The 21,621-nt window shown below is 45.2% G+C and overlaps 1 protein-coding gene and 1 long non-coding RNA gene across 2 annotated transcripts in view; both read right to left on the bottom strand.

Moving 5' to 3' along the window:
- LOC139054423 (protein Skeletor, isoforms B/C-like) overlaps positions 1–21,621 on the bottom strand; it is a 455,133-nt gene that overhangs the window by 258,429 nt on the left and 175,083 nt on the right. The window contains exon 9 of the mRNA XM_070531374.1: positions 2,935–3,001. Within this exon, the coding sequence (XP_070387475.1) occupies positions 2,935–3,001 (67 nt within the window). The remainder of the gene's footprint in view (positions 1–2,934; positions 3,002–21,621) is intronic.
- LOC139054424 (uncharacterized) lies at positions 11,666–19,828 on the bottom strand. The gene is made up of 3 exons (XR_011511205.1): positions 19,630–19,828; positions 17,987–18,123; positions 11,666–12,876 (listed from the first exon to the last, which is right to left on the bottom strand). It is a non-coding gene; the product is annotated as an uncharacterized lncRNA (long non-coding RNA).

Here is a 21,621-nt window from a genome sequence, read left to right on the forward strand (position 1 = left end):
GCTCCCTTGATCAGGATCCTGATTGGGATCAGGATTGATTGGATCCCTTGAGCAGCGTCACAGGAAGGGCCATTTCGTAATGGTCATGTTGACGTTGCGCGAAGTTGCACTGGGCCGCCATTACAGTGTTTTTCGCCATAATTTGTGGTGCGACGAGTCACGCCAATTACGCTAATGAGCGGCCATGTGCAATCGCGACTGAGAGGCATGCATATCACCGAATTTTCCCCGTCGTTTGGGGCCGTGAAAATCTTTTGTTCATAAAGCCTGCCCATAGCATTTGCATTGCTCTCGGGTGGTGTTGACATTTGTGTTTTGGGCCATCCTTCTTTTAAAGAACGTGCTTATTTCCAATAATATTGGTTGAAAATTTCAAGCCTTCTGCGATTTTTTGCACTTTTAGCTGCTGCGTTTGTAGTTTAATTAAAATTAATGACTTTTCACATCATCAGAGGTTATGACAACGGCAACATTTTAATTTATCAAAAGAAATGTACGCAAGGCGGCGCCTTAAAGGTTCCTCATGCGGTGCGGGTAAGGAGAAAAGTGCACGAGAGATGGCAGCGCCGGCGCTCGCTTAGCGCAAGCGGATACGTATGGCGCCCGCAACGCTATCAGTGATATTCGGCCGTTTCTCTGCCGAACGAGTCGGCCGGAGTCACTTGCACTTCGCGAGATAGCGATAACGCGGCCTTGAACCTGCGCTCATCAGGTCGCGTATGTTGTCTCAAGGCAGAAAACCAGCGCATCGGCGCCAGCTTACGATGGCTCAGCCTGTTTCCCGGGGACACGCATCCTAGCTAATGAAGTAAAACTCTTGCTTGGGCTAGTTGGTTCATGCTTGAATGAGTAAACAGCAAGACGCAATAGACCAGGATTGAAGAACACAAACGGCAGGACCGGCGCCGGTCCTGTCGTTCTAGCCAATGAAGCCGACGATGGCTTGTACGCAGCAGACGACAGAAGCGAGAAGCGTTTTTGACGGAGTAATCGTACGCTTTGAGCTAGCTGCTTTATTTTTACTGAGGAGGAAAACTGCTTTGCTTTATGAAGAACGTTAGGTTCAGTGCCTTCATTTCAGTTTCTTATGGCATCATCGGCTGGCCGTTTCGGCGAGATTGCTCTGGTGAGCAGCGTTGTCTTCGGCTTGTCGAAACAGGGTGCGCGCCTTGCGTTCGGCTGGCTCTTTTCGATCGCTCTCTTCCATCTTGGAGAGCTTTGAGGCACTCCGACCCCTGTCGTCGGAGCAGTCGTCGAGAGTCAAGTGTTTCCCGGAACGTCATCACAGGACAGCGTTGCCGTTGTTGGCGACGGTCCACCGTAACCTAGGCAACCTAGGTCATTGCATGCTGGCGTTTTGACGAACGCTCGTCCCACCGGCGCGTCCGCCGTTTTTATGGCAGCGACGGGAGCTTTGGATATGCGAAACATCGGACGTTGGCAGTAGTCACGTGGCTATACATCTGCAATTTCCTCCTCCGAGAGCGAGTCACGCGTTCAGCTTGAGCCCTTGTCCTCCGAGTTCGTGGAACACTGGATCTGCCCGACTCGGCTTCGGGAGATGGAGGAGACCAGTCGAATATACGATTAGGCAAAACGTCAAGTTTGCGCCACGTTACGAAAGCACAACGGGGCGGCCATCAGCGGCATTTTGCACGCGTTTCGGCAACGTCACGCCTCGAACAAAATGGCGGAAAGTCGAGAATAGAGCCCCTTGGCTTCGAGACACGCTGTGACGATGGAACTTTCTGGTGCCGTTCTTCTTCTTTGCAACTCTAATATTAATTAATAATAAGTGCAGAAGGTTCGTTTTTATTGAAAAGCACAGTTTGAGAAGTCACAGTAAGCAAAAAAAATAAGAAATTGGAGAATTGTTTTACTAGTGGTACAGAGCTAAAACGCGCCTGCATCTCCGGGCTCCTTTAGAATTACAGCGCATGAAGTTTATAAGCAGAAGTAAGATTTATAGCGGGAAAGCAAAGGGATAGTTTGTACGATAACACAAAGGGTAGTGCACCTTGCTTTTTTAGGCTCGAGCCGGTTGCCTAAGGAGAAAAACATACAAGACAAATATTTGGAACTAATGAGGCAAGTGTAAGCCGTAGCGAAAATCTGGAGACCACTCAGCCCATCCTAATGGCATGTGAAGGAATTCACCAGTTCGAACTGCACGTAACGTACAGGTGCGCTTGGGTTTAAAGTGGACGGAATGGTCAACCGGTCAGCAGTCGAGATAGGCAAGAGAAGTTTAGAGTGCCGGTTGAAAAAAAGGAGGGAAGAGTTTGCGCCGCAGGCGGCTTGCACTAACATTTAATAACGAAAATAATGACGAACTTAAAAAGGCGTTCTTGTGCGGACTAGGTGTTGTCTATGGAACATTTAAAAACGCGTTCTTAAATTTGTTATTATTTTTGTTATTAAATGTTCGTGCAAGCCGCTCCGCATCTCTTACAGTCATAGCTAGGGGTACAAGGTAGATTTTGAAGGGGAAAGAAAGGTTAAGGAGACGTACACAAAAATGCTAGATAATAAAGATGCATAGCATACCTGATTAAACCAAGCAGGCTAGGTGAATGTCACCGCAGCATTTCCGAGGGCATGTCATTAAATCATCATCATCTCAGCGCGCTGCTTCGTACTTTCTGAGGCGCGCGATTCTCTTCAGCTGCAGACGGCTTCCGCTTCGAACAACCATTCTCCGATTGCGTTAGCTGGCCAGTTAGGCTTGCGCGCAAACAAAACAATGTTCGTCGAGTGCGGAAGGAAGGCTTTGCGCGGACATCTTTCTTTGCAAGTTATGGGATAGCCATTACTCACGACCGGTAAAACTGGTTATCTGTGCTGCGAACAAAACTGGTTGTGTCCAGAAGCAGGTATACACAGCGAACAATTGTCGATAAGCGCATGCGCTGTTATGACCAGGAAAGTGTTCACCTGTCGGCTTGAATAACTGTGCCTGATCCATCTGGCTTGTCTGTGGTGCCAAGGAGGAAGTGGGCATCTGAAACAAGGGAGAAACAATGCGCATGAGCTTCAGAAGTGGATGCGTGCGACTGCTGTCATGATGTTCTAAGGCATCTCATGGGGCTGACGCTGAATAGTGTGCGGTATGTGCTCATAGTAGGTCACGTGCAGGAATTCTGGACATTCGCCTTCGGAATTTCACGGCAATCCAGTAGCGAAATAGAATGTGCCAAATTACATATATGCATATAGGTTGTCCCACATATCTTGAGCCAAAGTTTCAAAAATGAAAGGCACTCCAGACGCGAGCTGAACCGAATGCATAATGTTGGCACTGGCCTACAGTTACTCAGGCTATTTTTCTTTTCCCCTAATTAACTAACGGATTAATTGTTTGATTAATCAAGTATTTAGGTATTGGCTGCAGACCTCAGGTGCGATACGGAGAGTTGTAGAGCACCTTGAGAAACCTCTCAATAACTTTTTTCCAACATGCTATGTATCACGCGGTCCGTTTATCCGCATTCCAAAAGAAGCCCGCGAAATATGAAAAAAAAAATACCGCGTGACGGGACGCTTCCGCACTGCTATTGTGGTGCTCTCAAGCGCGCGATGGGCGAACAAGGTCGGCTGCAGTTAGACTGGATCTCGACAGGGCGTTATGCCTGGTGTAGGTATCTGGGCATGCCGCTCTTCTCGCATGATGGTGCAAATGCATGCTGCTGGCCGAGAGGTGCTGAAGCGATAACGCGGCTAATACCCCTGACACACGGCAAAAGAAAAGTCCTTTGCAGTAAACGCCTGTTGTTTCTCTGAAGGACCCCTTGCAGAAAGGAGTTGCGTCTATGACACACGGCACCACATTAACTTCTTTAGGCGATTCCTCAGATGAACGCCGCAAGGAAAATAGCGCTGGTTGTTAATGCCACAAGAGAGAAACCATTTTTAAAAAAGCCGCATATTTAGATTACATTTAGCTACTGTAAAACCTAAAAATATTTCTTTTTTCATTGTTGATGACCAAAAATGCGCATATTCGTTTATTCGTGTTTTTGCGCCGTTAGCAGCCATTTAACTTTGTCCGGGGACTATGTGCAGTCGGTGTTTTGCTGTGCATGCTGTTCATTCTGGTGCTGCCCACGTTTCTGTCATCCTGTTTCACGTCTTTGTTGTCCCTTCCTTCGTGCGCGCAGGCGTAACGCGTTTTATTCAATATGTTATTCCAACGACTGTGATCGCGTGACAGAGCTGCGCAGTTGCAGCATGGCTCAGCGAAGCGCTAGCGACGAAGCAAGAGTTGAGGTCGCTCTGACGCTCTCGGATCCCTTGAAGATAAACGCAGCAAAGGCGAAAGTGGAAACCATCAAACGTCGACTCATCATGAGCAGGTCGACGGCACTGTCCACATAGAGTAACTTATGGTATCTTCGACTGGTCGCCTGTATGCTCCGAAGCAGAGTCGGGTAGATCGGGCGTTTCCCGAGCTCAAAGGTAGAGGACAAGCGCGCAAGCCGAACGTGCGACTCGCTCTCGGAGGATGAAATTGCCGATGCGAAACCACGTGACTACTGCCAACGTCCGATGATTCGCCTATTCAAAGCTCCCGGCACTGCCAGAAAAACCGGCAGACGTGCCGGCGGGACGAGCGTTCGTCGAGACGCCAGCATGCAGTGGCCTAGGTTGCCAAGGTTACGGTGGGCCGTCGCCAACAGCAGCGACGCGGCGCTGCGATGACGTTTCAATCTCGATGACTGCTCCTACGACAGGGCTCGGAGCACCTCAGAGCGCTCCAAGATGGAGGAGAGCAATCGAGAAGAACCAGCCGACCGCAGGGTGCGCACCCTCTTTCAACCAGCCGAAGACAACGCCGCTCGCGAGAGCGCTACAGAGCGCTCAGAAACGACCAGCCGAAGATAGCATCAGTATACGACAACAGCGGGCACTCGAGCCGTTTCGCGGCCGAGCTATTCGCCGATTCCCCTAGGTGGCAGAGCCTATCAAGAAAAATGCGGCTGCGGCTAGCAGCTTGACAGGCGGCACGACCCAACATGTGCGAAACCTTGTCAGACCGCTCCGCCGGGCTCTTTCTGTAATATGCACCTGAGCGTCGTTGTTGGTTTCTTCTGGCAGCGTCTGCTTCGTCGCCGTTTCATGGTAAGGCCACAGCAAGTTCTTTTGCGCGTTGTTAACAACTTATTCTCTTCGTATTTCATTATGTCACTGTTAGCCGCATGAACGAGTGACGGCGGCCTTGCAGCCATGAACAGCTGCTGCCCATTTGCTACGCTGACTTTCGTGTTCTTTTTTTTTATGCGCAGCCATGAGCGGTGATTCTGGCGATAACAACGATGCGGCAGCGGCCGAGCTGCGATGCATTGGGCTGAAAATACGTATTTTCATTTTTTAATTGTGTATGGAGTCGTTACCGTAGAAAGTTCTTTGTTTCCTAGCCTTTATAACAGTGCTTCAACAAAAAAAATTAATATAAGATACGCATTGCATGAACGAACGCAGCATCTCCATTATAAAGCTTTGCAGGCTCCAATATTGCTTATACGAAGGAACGTAGCGTCTACATTCAATAGCTTTGAAGCCTCCAGTATTGCTTACCTTCTGTCTGTCATTCTGCGTATTGCAGGAATCTCCACCATTTCCTCAAAATACACTGCACAGCCAAAGGACATCACGCATACTCAAGGGCAAAATTCCAAGTATCAGAAGACGATTGAAAGGCTTCGAAGACAGAAGGTGAAGACCCCCAACACAAAGTGCTTAATTTCAGCTCTTTAATGACGGACACACTGGCTTACACATTCGAGATGAAGCTGTTGGTACGTGCTCAATTATTTTGCAGCCATTTTATTTCGGCACGCTACCATTTACATAATTTTGCTGTCCTAATTCACCCTCCTTCGCAGAAGTACAAGAAAAAACGTCATATTTTTTCCCTTCTAAAACAATCCCATTTTAAGCAAATTAATTGCTGTCGTGTATTTGCAGTTTCCTTTTTCATTATCTGGATAGTTTCAACACGTCTTCTATGTGTTTTGCTTGTGCAAAGTTATTGCCATCACGCCATTCGTTTCCGACTATTCTCCATCATACCGGTGTCACACGACCACTTTCGATCGCGAACAAGTCCGACCCGGATTGAACTTCGCGACTGATATTGGCGCCATCGCGCAGCTAGCGCAAAAGAACCAATCGTGACCGAGAAATTGAAATCGGATTGGGCTTGATCGCGTTTAAAAGTACGCCGTGTGACACCCGTATTACTTGCATTTCGCTGTTTCTTCCCGTTTTCATGTATCTACCTCTTACAATCTTGCTGCAATAAATTGTTGTCTGCTATTTTCGTGTTCTTGACTGTGCAGCAAGTTCATTTATATTTAAGGAACACGGCACATTTACTTACAATTGACCTTTTGGCGTGAGTTACTAGACGTACAATATCATAGGCGGTAAAGTTCTGCTTCCTCAAGAGTTGGCATGAATGTTGCGCTACGTTACAGCTTGAAACAGCAAATATGAATTTAAATGAAATTTACATGAGTGAAACACTTTTGCGCGCTCGTCGTCACAACATATAAACAGCGGCACAAGCACCTGCATGAAAATACGCGATTTAAGCAAAGGTATGGGTCCCTCCCTCCTCCTCCAAAAAAAAAAAGAGAAACGAAACTGTAATTGGAACCTCCGAGATTCGGCAGCGTGCGCGACTATCTTGGAGGCTGGTGCATTTCGCCGATTCCGCTTGGTGCGCTGAGAGCCAAAGTCGGCTAAAGCCCCTCAATTTTTCAAAAGTAGCGCCATTCTTAGATCGTTCTGCCACCCCGCTCACCCTGGCGCATCCTCCTCCACGCCTCCTGTCGCCCCAGCCTCCTCCGCTGCCCCATTGGCCAATCTTTGTCACGTGGAAGCAGGCGCCGAGCTTTTGTATATTTTTTTTCTTTCCAGCGCGGAGGAGGCGCCACGCTTTTGTATATTTTTTCTTTCCAGCGCGCGCCGACCTCCATTGTTGGGCCTGCGCGACGAAAGTACGGCAGGTGGACTGACGGAGCGCGTTAGCGTAATAGAATGTTCAGCGCCGAGAACTTAATTGCGATGCCATGCTGCTGCGCCTTCGTTTGCCGCAACAGACACAGCGAGGGCAAAAAGCTTTTAGCTTTGCCGTCCGGCGGGCGCAACGCAAAAAGAAGTGTGGATTCGCAGGATCGGGCGGGCTGACTTCGAGGAAGTGGCAAAGAACGCACGGCTTAATGAAGTAAGGGCCATGGCTACTCACAACCTCTTATTTTGAGCCTAATTCACGCCTTCCGCTTCGAAAAAGTGTGTGTTCATGCTCTGCGTGGTTTTTAGCGCGTTGTTTGACTTTTGTTTTTCGAATGTGCTCTCTTTGTTTCATGTAGTTTCGTCTTGCGGTGAAATGCACGCATCTGCAGCTGGCCTGTGACATAAAAGCGACTTTATTCAGGGTGTGTTTTGAGCTCCACCAGAAGTTAGCACATTCTCGACGCTTTTGCAAGGCTCACTATGACTTACGATGCAGTTTTTTAGCTTCGAATGTACGCCCGCATGTATTGATTTGGTTTGTGGTGATTAACGTTTTTAACGTACCGAAGCGACTAAAGCTAGGATGGAGGTCGTAGTGGATGGCTCCGGATAACTTTATCTAGCTCGCCTGGGGATGTTTAACTTGCACTTTGATCGTAGAGTCGTACGTGGGCCGGTAAATTCCTCGTTGGCGTTTCATAATACTCGCGCGCTAGCGCTTCTTTACAAGTTGGCGCCTCGGCGCGATTGTATTTCTTCAATAAATTTTATTTACTAGTTGTAACAACTTGTCATTATTTCGTAGTATTGACGGCGCCTTCAGGGCACCAAAGCGGCAACGGGAACACCAAAGCTAGAACCAGGGCTGGATGGGGCTTGCCGAAGCCTGTGCATGCCAAGGGGGTATAAGATCGCGCACAGCCAATTTTGTATATGCGACCACTCCCTGCGACGCCTGCATTAGTGTAATGTTGCGTGCTCTTCAGAGGCCTCCGTTAGCCATTACATGTGCCCTCCTGGAGCAGCACTTGTAAAAAAAAAACAATATATCGTCACGATTACCAAAGCACCCCGCAATGAAAAAAACGGCCCTGTTGCCAGGCATTGCCGACCGCACACAGCCGGAATCTCTTACGCGCCGACCGAACAAAAGTGTCCTGCAGGTACGTGAATGAACCTACGAAACCGCGTACACATACTTTCACGCTGTCAACACCTGAAACTTTGGTAATTACGCGCGTGTTTGAGTACACCGCGTGCTTGCGTCGTGTTTCAGCAACACGAACTCTCAACGTCGCGCGCTTTACGCCTTAAATATGCCTTGAATAATGGTCATTTTCGATATTTCTTCCGCAATTTCAACACGAAATTCTAAAGGCCAGTTACCGACTGATGAAGAAAGATCTCGATTGAAAAAACTGCTCCGCAGGTCTCGAACGAACTTTTCTGCGGATGTCCTCCCGTAGCGTGTTAGCTGTCGTCTGCTACGGCAGGCCCACCACCGGCGGCGGCACCGTCGAGGCCGCGCCGAGCGGAGGAGGACGGCAGCGAATGGCGCTACTTTGGGAGATTGAGGGGTTTTAAACTCGGCCGCAGGCACCTATGGGAATGTCCGCTCTTGTCGTATAATATGCTACTCTATGCTGTCCCTTCGAGCCGCCAACCGCGAAAGGTGCGCCACCAACGATGGAACACAGCACCTTCGTGACGGCCACTTTAAACAAAGTTTTCGAGTGAGCCCAGCCACCTTCCGTTATCTTGTGGACTGTCTGCATCCTCGGCTGGAGAGGGTCGCAACGAAGATGCGCGAGTGCAGTGCGGTGGCCATCGGCTTATTCAAACTGTGCTCGGAGGACCCAGTCGTGGCCACTGTCTTTGGCGTCGGACGATCAACGGTGAATGGCGATTACAGAGAGTTTTGCGAAGCCGTCATTTCCGTCTTGGAAAAGGACTGGCTCAATATGCTGCGTCTAGCGGACATGAACGAACATATCCGGGAACTAATGGCCGTCTGTGACTTTCCCCAAGCTGTAGGAGCTCTCGACGGCTGCCACTTTCCCGTGTCACCGCCGGAAGAACATGCCACTGACTATTATAACTATGGGGGATGATAAGTTGATTTCGCCAGTTTGGGTAATTAACCTTCGTGCATAAGACGTTCTGCTCAACGCACCTTAGAAATACGCTTATTGTGCCCTTTTGCGTGTGCGGGTTAGAAATTAGAAGCGCAATTTCACAGCACCACATTTAGCTTGAATACCCACCGTAATTGTCCTCACAAATGGAGTATGGCAACTTAATTTTTTTCCAAGGATGTACAACCGCGCATATTTTTTGCAATTAGAGCTATGCAAAAAAAAAAAATCTCGCTACAAGCTTCTCAAAAACAAAGCCTACCGAGAAAAAAAAATTAATAAGTGTTCACGTAACTAAGTATACGAAAAGGATAAGTATGTTGCAATTCCCTTTCCAGGACTTGAAGCAGCTAAAAGCATTATCACGACAGAAAATTTCAATTGAAAAAATTGGCAGTGGTAGCTAGCTTGCAGCAGCCGTCAAATGCTACGAAGCGTCGTGGCAACCAAGACGAACATAGCCTCAAATTTATTTTCTTGGTGTGGTACACAGTAAGGATATGATCAGGAGAGCTTTAGGAGATTGTACATATAGGGCTAATGTTAGGAAATTACCTGAATATGAGGCTGATGTCAATGTTCCGAGGTGAAAGGAGCATAGACACAAATAAAAGATATATTATGTGTATTGTCTAGTGCCTTTCACCTCAGAATATGGAAAACCAGCATATCCAGTTTTCCATCCCGTCTTGTCAACGCATTCATGAATTGTTCTGAATCTATTAACATCAAAATTGCAACCACTTTTAAATAAGACAATAGGTGTTCTTATTGACTTGACTATTCTGTATATGTTCATTTTTGCAGGCACAGCATTATTACGCAAAGAAAACCGGCGTTTCTGTATTACCAGAGTTATATGGTTAATCAGCTCACTGTCTGATCAATTGGCGTAGGAAGTAAAACATAAAACATAAGAGCGCATGCTCGTGCACGGCCAACCTAAGGCAACCACGAAACATCTGAGCGGCAGGCGCTACCAAATATTTCTGACACAATGGCATCGTTCTCACGCATTTCAAGTCTAGTATGCTTGAAATCACCATATGTCTACGCTAGCCTTGCTGCATGAGGCCCATGGCGCTGCTCAACACAGCGATCAGTGCGGTGGGTGAGCCAGCACGATACATATATAAGCTGTGTGCTTCGGCATTGCCTTTTTGGCCTGCATACAGCCATAATATATGAGACGGTTCGCATAAAAAGAATGCGATGGCAATTTTTGAGCGCAAAATTTCTGTAATACGTGTGAGTGCGTCGTACACTCTAAAAATTTTAACACCCTTAAGGGTGTAAATGGCTTGTCCCATGGGTGACACCCTTTTTGGGTGTATTGCTACACCCCAAGCAAAGGGTGCACATTAACACCCCACAAAAGAAGGGGTGTTAATATGACGTCACCTCAACTATGGGTGTAAAGCTAACAACACCCTTTCTATATGGGGTGTAACACAGACAACTACCCTTTCAATATGGGTGTAGCATGTGACAACACCCTTCCAAAAGGGTGTTATCCCTGCAAGTATTTTAGCGTTCACTACAGCCATGTAGTTAATGGGCAGACTAGCTGTTGTGAATGCTGCCTAGCCTTAGCTATGGTACTACCTTGTTCAGTATGAGCCAGAATCTGTGAGGCGTCGTCATATTGCGCTTCTGGTCCGTCATGTGGTAGCATAACGTGCAGCCCTTTCAGGCAAACAATTTAAGGTTTCGCCATTGCAGCAAGGCACACACGCCATGCTTTCGTAATCTTCCTCTGCAGTGATAGTACACTGCCGGCAGGATGCAGAGCGCAATAACAATGCGCGCTGCACTAAGGACACAGGATCTCCCGCACCTTGGTGGACCAGTACTTATAACTCCGTGGAAACAGCACACAGCCAAAAGCATAGTTACATGCATTTCAGAAATGATTAAAAACCTCCTTTTCTTGGTCAAAAATTTTCGCAACACCAGCTCGACCAGGAGGGAGACACCACAGCTCGCTGCTGTAGCTCATATTGAATGCAATAGAGCGCAAGCAATGCATGTATTGGCGACGGTAACAAGTGCAGTACTACAGAAGCATACGTTTGCCTGTCAAGCAGTTTTTTGCCGTTTTAAGCACATATTTTATACCTCTATTCATCAAAGTTGTCATTTATCTCCACGGGATGCTTCTACTAGTACCTTCACATATATGACTTAAAGGTAGCACTGAAAGCCAAAGAACAAAGTGCTTCCACGTCGAATAATCTTTCAGCATTTACGAACAAAACAGCATGTGTAGCTGTGCATGCTGTTCAATATGTAAGCATGCACTATTTTCTGAAAGATACGTATGCTCCATTTACTGACAGTGACCTGCTTATACCCAATAACTTAGTGTATTTTTCACCATGTGCTTGCATTGAATATTCTACAGGCATTGTAAGTTAAGCTACCAGAATAACAATCAGCTAGTCTAAGGTTACCTAACTGAACAAAATCATTGTAAAATTTGTGACGAAATGTCAGAAGTATTTATTTCATTCAAGAGAAATGGTTACATAATAATGTTTGCTCATTTTAAAAGTAAAAAGGGAGATTAGTAAAACCATACCAATACAAAGACATAAGCACCGAATAATGGCACAAGCTTGCTCAATTAAATTTTAAGCAGAACAGTTTTTTTAAATAACCTCACTACGAACTATCACATGTTTTCATTTGAAAAGCACTGCATCTTATTATAAAGCACAAAAATAACCGGTCACATAAGTAAGAACAAGTCTGAGTGTGTCTTCAACACAAGGATAAAAAGTTGGGCAAGTTGGTACAGTAACCTGATCTTGGATTGTAGCACGAAGTGACACGGACACAGACTAGAAGCAGACAGGATGAGCGCTAACTCTCAACTAAATTTTTTATTGAAACGAAGATTATATATATATATATATATATGTGTGTGTGTGTGTGTGCGTGTGACTGCAAAAAACCGCAGCACATGTAAATGAATATTGAATACATAGTAGTAACACGAAGACGACAAACAAAAGCTATCAGCCATCAACTGCGTGGCAAATCTGAGTGCAAGCTATTCTCTTATCAAGTATACCTGTAGGCATTGCGACCAATGTGCTCCCAAGATGTATGAGGCATTAGTCATTGCAGAGTTGTAAGGACATGACAATCCTAGAATGATTATGTTCTTGAGGCTTTTTTCCCCACTTTCCATCTTTTGAAACATGTATACTTTAGTCTTGAAAACAAAAATGCTACAACTGGCGTGTGATAAGTTTTGCATCTTATTTCCTAGCAGCTCACTGAAAAGAGCCACGATGACAAGTTTAAATGCTGTTACCTCATCAGACATTCAAATTTCTTAAACACAAACAAAACCAGATAGGCATTAGAGTGAGCATCACTTAAATACATTACACTGGTTTAAAGTTATTGCACCACTTTGGGCCAGGTAAAAACGTTAGAAACATCAAAAATGTTAAGATTCTACGGCCAACTATGAAAACTAAATAAAAAAAATCATTAAGCTGTCTTAAACGGGTACAGGAGCTTTACAACTGGCCATCTTGGTGATGGACACGCAGATAGATGAGCAGCCATTCCACTGAGACGAGAATGTTGAGGGCTTCGCATGGAAGTCTGTGAGACACTGCAGAGTAGTTCTTGGCCCACATGAAGGAGGTTGCTTGCATACACGTCTGGGCCACCATACTGAATGCAGTGTTACCGGAACCTTTTCCCCCTGCATTGTGGCAAAAAGCATGGTTAAGTTTATACGATATTTAATATGCAAAAAAGAGGTGAGGCATGCAGACAGGACACGAGAGTAGAGAAGTGAACACGAACGCGAAAAACATGAAAATTTTCATTAAATTGTTTTATTAGATAAAATTTTTATACTGTGTGTCATTCATTATGAGGGTTCATAACCACAACACATTTATTATATAAGCAGGTAGAATTATCAGCTTGGTCAGTTTGTACAAGCTCGTTTGAGGCAAGAAATCGAGTTTCACAAACACAACCTCAACATTCTTGATTGAAAAAGGAACACCTTAGATGACATGCAGTCCTGTGAGTGGGAATTGCACAGTTCAAGAAAAACAAATTAGAACTCACAGACCGATCCTGAAAAAGGAATAAGCACCTGCTACTGCAAAAAGCGAATTAATTGGTAGGTTTTAGTAGCACAAGGGCATCTTTGGCCATTGAGCGCCAAGTCTATATTGCAAAAGATAAAGTTAGTGCATCTTTACAAAGCAAATACATAAAGATGACTAATGCCTCTCTGCACTAGTTGCTTTGCTCTAGCGTGAAGTCATTTTAATGCATGCACACGTACCTACACATGCTACACCCAAGTGTAACAGCTGCAGAATTAAAATTGGGCAGCAACAAAGTCGCAACCTTTAACCATTGATCACAAGCTGTACTAGTGACTGGAGGTAGTACCAATATCGCCAATGACTAGTTGCACTCTTTCTGCCTGACGTTATGCTGCTCTTGTTGTCAAAGATGAGTTACAGTCGGCATTGAGGGAAAGCTGCCCTCAAGAGCAGCTCTTATTTTTGTGTTATTTCTAACCAGAGACCAATGAAGTAATATATTTTTAGAAAGAGAATGACACCGAAAATTGAGTACGTAAAACATTTGGTACATTTTCCGGAATTAACTTGGGGGTTAACAGCTAAAGCGGCAATCCAGACACTAGAACATGTTTTGACATGTTTGCTACCAGTGAATGCTGGAAAATATGTTGGCATTCTGTAGTTTTGTCCAACAATGCAAAATGGATTCTTAATAACTGAGGAAATAAATGGAAAAGGATCATGAAGTATATTTCGTGAATGTAATGCAGAATCACTCAACTTCTGTTGCTATATAATCTCCACTTGATTAACCTGCACTTTCTGAACTAGTTCAGGAGGTACTGCATTTCACTACTCATTCCACCAGTTCAACGTGGTAGCAACTGCACGTTGTGATTTGTTTTACTTAGTGCAGGCTATGTACATGGCGAGTTCACAGCATTCCCTGCACTCGGCCGAAAAGCAGCGCATGTTTACACAGCAGGTGTGGTGCCGCTTCTGCACGAGCGAGGCGCAGAAATCAGAGTTTTATACAATTATTACTAGAGGGAACTCTGACGTTAGTGTCCACAGGAGATCAAACAAGAACGGCTGTACCAGCATGGAAATTATGGGAAGTACATGGATTTGCCTAAACTTCGTCTGTTTGGCTTCAAACGGCTTTGTGACTTTGTATTCTAGTCATTTTCAACAATATACTGTGTAATAAATAAATAAACATTAAAATCGTCCGACGACAGGATTCAAACACAGGAGCTCTAGAACAGAAGTCTGATATTGAAACCATTAGGCGACGGAGGCATGTAACGACAAGCGAGTGCAACGCCCTGATGAATTTATCGCGGGCATACTAGTGCCTTGAGACGCTTGGTGCCCTTCGATTTGGCTACCTGGACAAGCTCAATCGTTGCAATTAATAGCAATTGTGCGTGTTGGCGCCGTCTTCTGCACTTCGAAGAGTATAGACTGCGCTGAAATTTACGACAATAAGATTTATATAGCGTATAATATACGAAGCCACAAGAACGTCTGAATTCACAAGCACGAATATCAGACAAATCCATGTGCTTCCCATCATTCCCATGGTGGTACGACTGCAGCGCCAGAGTTCCCTCTAGTAAATACTGTAAGAAACTCTATGGCAGAAATAACCGAAGTGCCTCGCATTTTGTTCTGGAGTTATAAACTAAGTTTTGCTGGTCCCATAAATCTTACTGGTCATTAATTCCAAGTTTTAGTGCAGTCACATGTCTAGTGGGCAATTGTATTTTGCATAAACATTGCAAAGCCAACTGTGATGAAAGTTCACTCTGGTAAATTGTTTATGATCGAGTAGCATAGACTACTGAAGCAATCTCTGGAAGGCAAGTGAAGTAATTTTCTTATTAGCAGCCTTTAAACAGCATTCGAGCATATGACACATGCACGTCAGATATGCAGATAATATTTCCTTGACTAAGCAAGAAATGATGCTTCATGTTCCACGAGGCTACTTCTATCAAAGCAGTATTGGTGCTCTCTAAAAACAATGCCAATGCAGATGATCCAAATATTTTTCAGGGGCAACAGCTATGCCTGAAATCATGCTAGATTAGTTTTTTTAAACACATGCTCAGACCATGTTAGAAGTGCTTCTTAAAATCCTCCTATTTATTAGACTAGTCATATATCTGTACACAAAGGCTACTAATTAGGTCCCATGCTATATCATCTTAACAAAAACTTCACTTAGTAATACACATGCTGTGATAAGATTTGAGACCACATTGAGATGCTGAACAAGGTGAATTCTTTATTTTTAAAATGAAGCTCCTGTTCTTCCAAACGAGAAGAACGGATACTGAGGGTCAAAATTTTTCTGAATCACAGCTGGACGATGCCAGGGAAGGCACGTGGAAACTTATTTGTAATTTTCTATTTAAATGTAGAAATGATAAAAGGAAATGAAAATGGTAAAAAAAACAGGCATGGGGGGAGAACGAACCTACAGCCTTTGCATTAGGCATGTGATGCACTAACCACTGTGCCACCGAGGCAGCATTCAACCGTCCACAATGGCCCCTCAGATTGTCGACGCTCGAACATGGCCGTAGTACCAGTGGTTAGTATATCACATGCGTAATGTGAAGGTTATGGGTCCGTTCCCCACCAAGAGGTGGATATCTTTTAATCCACTTTCACTTACCTAGAATTCATCATTTCTATACTTCATATAAAAAACTTAAAACATGTTCCTCTATGCTTTCCTTGGCCTCATTATCTGCTGGCTTCTTCCAGTTCTGTTACTTCCAACACTTATACAGATTCTAATCTGGTAAGTAAACAGTTCTGTATGATGCTGGAATGCAATATGAAACATTATTGCAGGGTCGTGTTATGTAGAATGCCTTACATTGCCCAGGCAAGGTGTATTTATGTCAATCTGAAAAAAAAAAAACAATTCCCACTCTAGGCAGAAAGGCTGTGTACTGCTGTGTGCAACAGGGTTTGACGAAAACAACTTGTTCAGAAATGAAGCCACCAAACAACGAGGAAATATGTAAACTAGATGAAAATTTGTGCAGTTGCATGTTAAAAATTTAGCACAGCAACAGATGTATACATAATGAAGGAAGCGCGAGGATGGTTTATTTTGGACACACGGGGCAATATACTTGAAAGATGCATATGAGCTTACATGTGGAGAAATATTGTTTATGTAGCAGCTAAACTACGAACAGGCCTAGAACACACTGATGCAAGGTGTCGAGCATGTAAATCTTATCATGCCCTTAAGTGAAAGAAACATGGCTGTTTCTCATGATTTGCTACATATGGCTGGCTCACACAACTTAGCCACTTCTATATATGTCTTGTAATTACCAGGTGGTCTGTATGACATGTGCAAGCTTTAAATATGTACAAGTGCCACGTAGCTGGACAGCACCAAGGCAATGTCGTTTGGCATCGATTTGAGGAAGTGAAACCAATTCTTACATTTCTTCTAATTAGTTAATTAGTAACGATTACTTAACTGCTCAAATATTATATTCAAAGCAAAAGTGTCAGTGCGAAAATTGTAGAGCATCCTGAAAAATTCCCAATCCAGCTTTCTACTGCTCAATAGGTGCAACAAATTTTTCTTTCAAGCTAGAAAGAAGCCAGTGAACACATGCAAGAAGTGCCGTGCAACTAACTGCTCGTGCACCTGAACACCATTTGGTGTTCACCTGAACACCTTTCATGCTTGAAAAAAACTTTTTGAAAAGAATATTTTAGAAATTGATTAATTATTATTGACTATGTTTTAGGCAAAATGCATGAAATAGTGTGACTGCCACCGCCATTTTCGGCGACATGAATTGACTCCATTTTCATGTCCAAATCCAGCTATACATGGTGCGTGTTTTGAGCTGGTTCTGTAATTTAGGCTGGTTTTGACTAATTGAAGCTTCGCACTTTAATAATGGAGTCAGGTTAAAAAGAAATTGATACATAAACGGCCACTGACAGTACTACATACTCCTTTAACTTAGTGCAAAGTGCTTGTGAGCCAAGAAGTTGGTAGTTCTAAGCAGTATTTCTCATTTTGACCTGGTGTAATAGCCCACTTACTATGATGCCATGCTGCTCAGTCATGCTGGTCCCAGCTTCAATCTAGGCCATGGCAGCTGCCTTCCAATGAGGGTAAAATGCAATACCGCTTATGCACTTAGATTCAGGTGTACATTAAAGAAGCCAGGTTACCAAAACTTTAGGTTTTGGGATGTAAAAGCCCATAATTTAATTTTAAAATCTAAAAGTGCTTTATTAGGAGCAGGGGCATCATTTTGAGCTTTTACTGCACTGCCATGGCACCAAGAAGCTCCAAGTAAATAAAAACAATTTCTTAGACAATGTACATATCTTGCAAACATTTACAAACACTTCTCTGCATGCACCTCCGTTGCTGTTATATTTAGATCCGCATGCCAAGGCGGGCTATGATGTTAGAACATGTTTCAAATTTTTTTTACCGCTTTAAAGTTGTTGGTTATTTTGCATCTCACTGTGTGTCGAACGCACATTTCAGTGCATCAATTTCTTCAGAAAGTGCACTCCTCTTTATTTATTTGTGCATGCAAAAAGGGTTCAGAACTACTTTCTGAAGGTCTGTATAACAAGCAAAAAACAATTCTATGTAGGCTGCACAAAGAGAAAGGATTGATTTGTAAATATGTTATTTAGTTCTTAAAAAAAGAGGCAGCTGTCAGTATTCTGTTCCAAAGTAAAAATTGCCCCTACCTGGCTCTGCTTCATTTTCCAATGTTGATGGTCCATTCAGGGGCACTCAACTGATAGGCTGCACTTTGGCGATGTCGGGTGTGCTGTCGCCAGGCCCAAGGTCGATCGACATCCTCACCAAAAGTAGAGTCCAAACGCTATAAAAGAAATATTTCATCATTTTGCTATCAGTTTTGTCATCTTGCGTGTTTCACACACGGCCGTCAGTGAAATATTTCGTCACTTGGATACTGAAAGAAATTCAAGCATTTTCTGGCAGCCAAGCTGATGATGATGATGTGTGGTGTTTTATGGCGCAAGGGCCAGGTTTGGCCAAAGAGCGCCATGACAAGTGGTAATGTTGACGATGTATTATGGAAGATGTGACTTGGCTGTAAACTGGCCTAAAAATTGTCGATGTGAAGTGCGTAAAATCTACGTGCTATAACATTATGGCGATGACTAATGACAAATACTATTAACATTAAAATCCATTGTGGAAGAATGATGCAAAATAGAAAACATATAGGATGGTAAAATTACTTGGAGCACTGCTGCCTCGCGGGAGCCCTTGAAACACAAGGGCCTAGAGGCATGTGCTATACGAAAGAGCTATCACAGCGGCATCCTCTGAAGAGAAGGTGGCAGCCAAGCTGAATACACAGTAAATGGAGAACATTAAAGAGCAGATGCAGTTGTCACATTAGATTGATCAAGTACAGTAGAAATGGAAAATAAATCAGTGATACTGTGTCTGCTGGCTTTGAATGCAAGAAACGTAAAAACAGGGCCTTGCAGCCACGCCACTTTGAATTTCCCGCGTTTGCTACACCTCACAAGTTTGGCATCGTCCGGTACTCGGGGATAGTAACCGCTTAAAATCAAGATGAACGAGCGTCAGCATAAATGAACAGGATACTTAACCGGGCAATATAGGCGCATAAAACAACTCACGTAGCGAAGCTACTGTCAATTACCGGATGACGCATCTGGGGGCGGCGGTGCAGTTTGGGCGAACAATTCAAAAAGGAATGCGAGTTTCACTTGTTTCACGCCTACTAAGCTAACACAGAATTTGAGTTTCTTACTAAACTATACTGGATATTTACGCTCCGAATAAAACGCTGGAAATTTTGTTACCTCACATTGCATACGTGTGAGTGAGGAAATTGCTTTTATTGTGTTCTACCCAGACGGCACGCAGCAGCTACCACTCTCATGCAACAAAAGCGTGAAAGTGGTACTCGTGACACCGAAAACAAACATATACAGCGCCAACGTTACGCCCCTTAGAGTTGGAACTAAGCACGATCAAGCCATGTAGTTTTCTAGCTTTCATAACGCCATAAACACGACCAAACATCGAGCGAAAAAACTCTGCTCTCGAAAATTATTACCGCTTTCATTTATACACCTATCGCTGCCACAAGCAAACGTCAATGGGCTAACTATCCACAAGCCGCAGATTACACTGACAGCAACATATTACGGTAACGTAAAACAATTTCCACGCTGACTTAGCAGCCGCGGTGTGCTCTAAGTGCCAAAGTTCTCGTTTGCCGCTCGAAATTCACACCGTGATCAGGGGCACTGCATCTTTCACATGAAATATTGCACGCTTTGCTCCGGAGCTCAATAGGAGGGCGAAACGCATTTGCACGTACCTGAAATCCGCATGCCGGAAACCCGTCGACGCTTCCGAGAACGGGGCGCACAGCCATACACCCGTACGGCGGCTTGACTTGGACGTGAGGCACTTCTATCAAACATTTCACATGCGACATGTTTCACACCGATTGCGCGAGCACCAGAAAATGACGCAGGCCGCATTGCGACGCCGAGCAGACGTGCAGCCACCGATGAGCTGTGTGTGCGCGGATTGCAGAAAACAAAACCATACAAAACGTTAGGCGCGAGAAGATGGCGGCTCTCGTTGCGGAGACGACGCGGACGAAGCAATGACGCGCGAATGAATGTTGCCAACAGTTGGTTCCGCGTTATGCCGGCGGTGGTGGCTTTAGTGGCGTGTGTTGCGGCTGTCTAATTTTTTATTTCTTTTCCCCAAACAGTATAGCTAAGATCAGTTCTTTGTTTGAATTTTTAGTTGTGTCGTTTGGCATTATCTTTGTCTTTTTATGCTATTAAGCGGCCAATTATGGCCTCTCAGGTTCGCGCGCGCCAGCTTCGCGCGCAAATCTCAGAGGCCATAAGACAACTGGGGTTGGGGTTTGGAGGGGGCGATCAAGACGGCATCGCTCAGCGGGGGGTGGGGGAGTAGGTTGGTGTTGGTTCTTATCGCGAAATTCGCGAACCCTGCGATTTTTTTTATAACGTAAGCATTTCTATACTTCCCCAACAAGAAAAACCATCCGTCCGTCAGTCCGTACCGCACGATATCTTTCAATATAGAACCCGCAGCAGCGAGTGAATTCACCTTCGTGCTAGCTCTCGCTTCAAGGCTTCAACGCGACCGAAGCGGCGAGAGCACTGCGCTCACGAAGCTTTCAGCTTATGCCGCACTATGCGCTTTTCGCAGATCACTTTCAAGATAGGTGTGCGCGCGTCTGTTTTCAAAGCGAAGTAAACGGTGAGAACACAGCGCGTGAAGTTTTCAGCAGTGGGCACACTCTGTCCACAATGCAGTTCGCTTTCAAGATACGGTTCGCGCGGCCGTGCCACAAGCAGCCGCCGCCGGAGAACGGTTGATAATGGTTCATCGCGGATGAGGAGGGCTAAAGAGCGATAACGGCTCAAAACGAACGGAACGTCACCAGCGCGCCTGGCCCCGCCACCTGCAGTACTTTGCTTGCGCTGCCGACCAGAGCAGCCCGTGTAGCCGCAGCGCTGGCGCTTATACTTGTCGGATCAAGTCTCATAACATTGATAACGACATGGACTGCGTGTAGATGAGGAATAGTCACAATGCTTACGCACACTTAGACAAATCCGAGAGGAGTTCATGGGTGATTTTTTTTACCGGAAATGTACAGTGAGCGGTGGGACCCAGAGTTGACAATGCCTGTAAGAGGGGTGCCAAGCTTTTTTTCTTTTGTGAGAGTCTTGCCCAGCTCCCAAAGATCTGCTCAAGCTAAGACTTTCTGATGGCTGTATGTGTTTTTTTTTATTGTCGCATGCCCTCGAACCGCCACGAATCCTACAGTGTAATGGCATTAATGCAGTATTCACGTCCAAAGGGAAATGCAGCCGTTAATTGGGCTGCCTAAGGTTTGCGGCCCGGCGGCAGCTTCCCTTCCGTCCCCCGTTTCCGTTGACAAGTCAGGGGGAGGGGTCTAGAGCAATCTTACACCCCCCTCCCCACAGTGGCGTAACCAGAAAATTTTTTCGTGTGAGGGGGGGGGGGTCCCAATTGACCGTGGAGGGGGAAGGAGCGGGGCCATTGCCATAGCAGCAAAAATTTTACTTTTAGTGAGCGTTACAAGTGCCCGGTGTGCCCCACTTGGCTACGCCGCTACTAGCGCCCCCCCCCCCCCCCCCCCGCAATCGACGGAAATCGAGCTATCAGAACGTGCATGACACACATGCATGACATAACATGAAAGACATGCCGCGAAGCTAGCATGGATGTCGTCACATCATCATCATCAGCTTATTTTCACGTCCATCGCAGGACGAAAGCTTCTCCAGCTATCTCCAAT

The sequence above is a fragment of the Dermacentor albipictus genome, chromosome 1 (genome assembly GCF_038994185.2).
Source record: "Dermacentor albipictus isolate Rhodes 1998 colony chromosome 1, USDA_Dalb.pri_finalv2, whole genome shotgun sequence".
Classification (NCBI taxonomy): Eukaryota; Metazoa; Arthropoda; class Arachnida; order Ixodida; family Ixodidae; genus Dermacentor; species Dermacentor albipictus.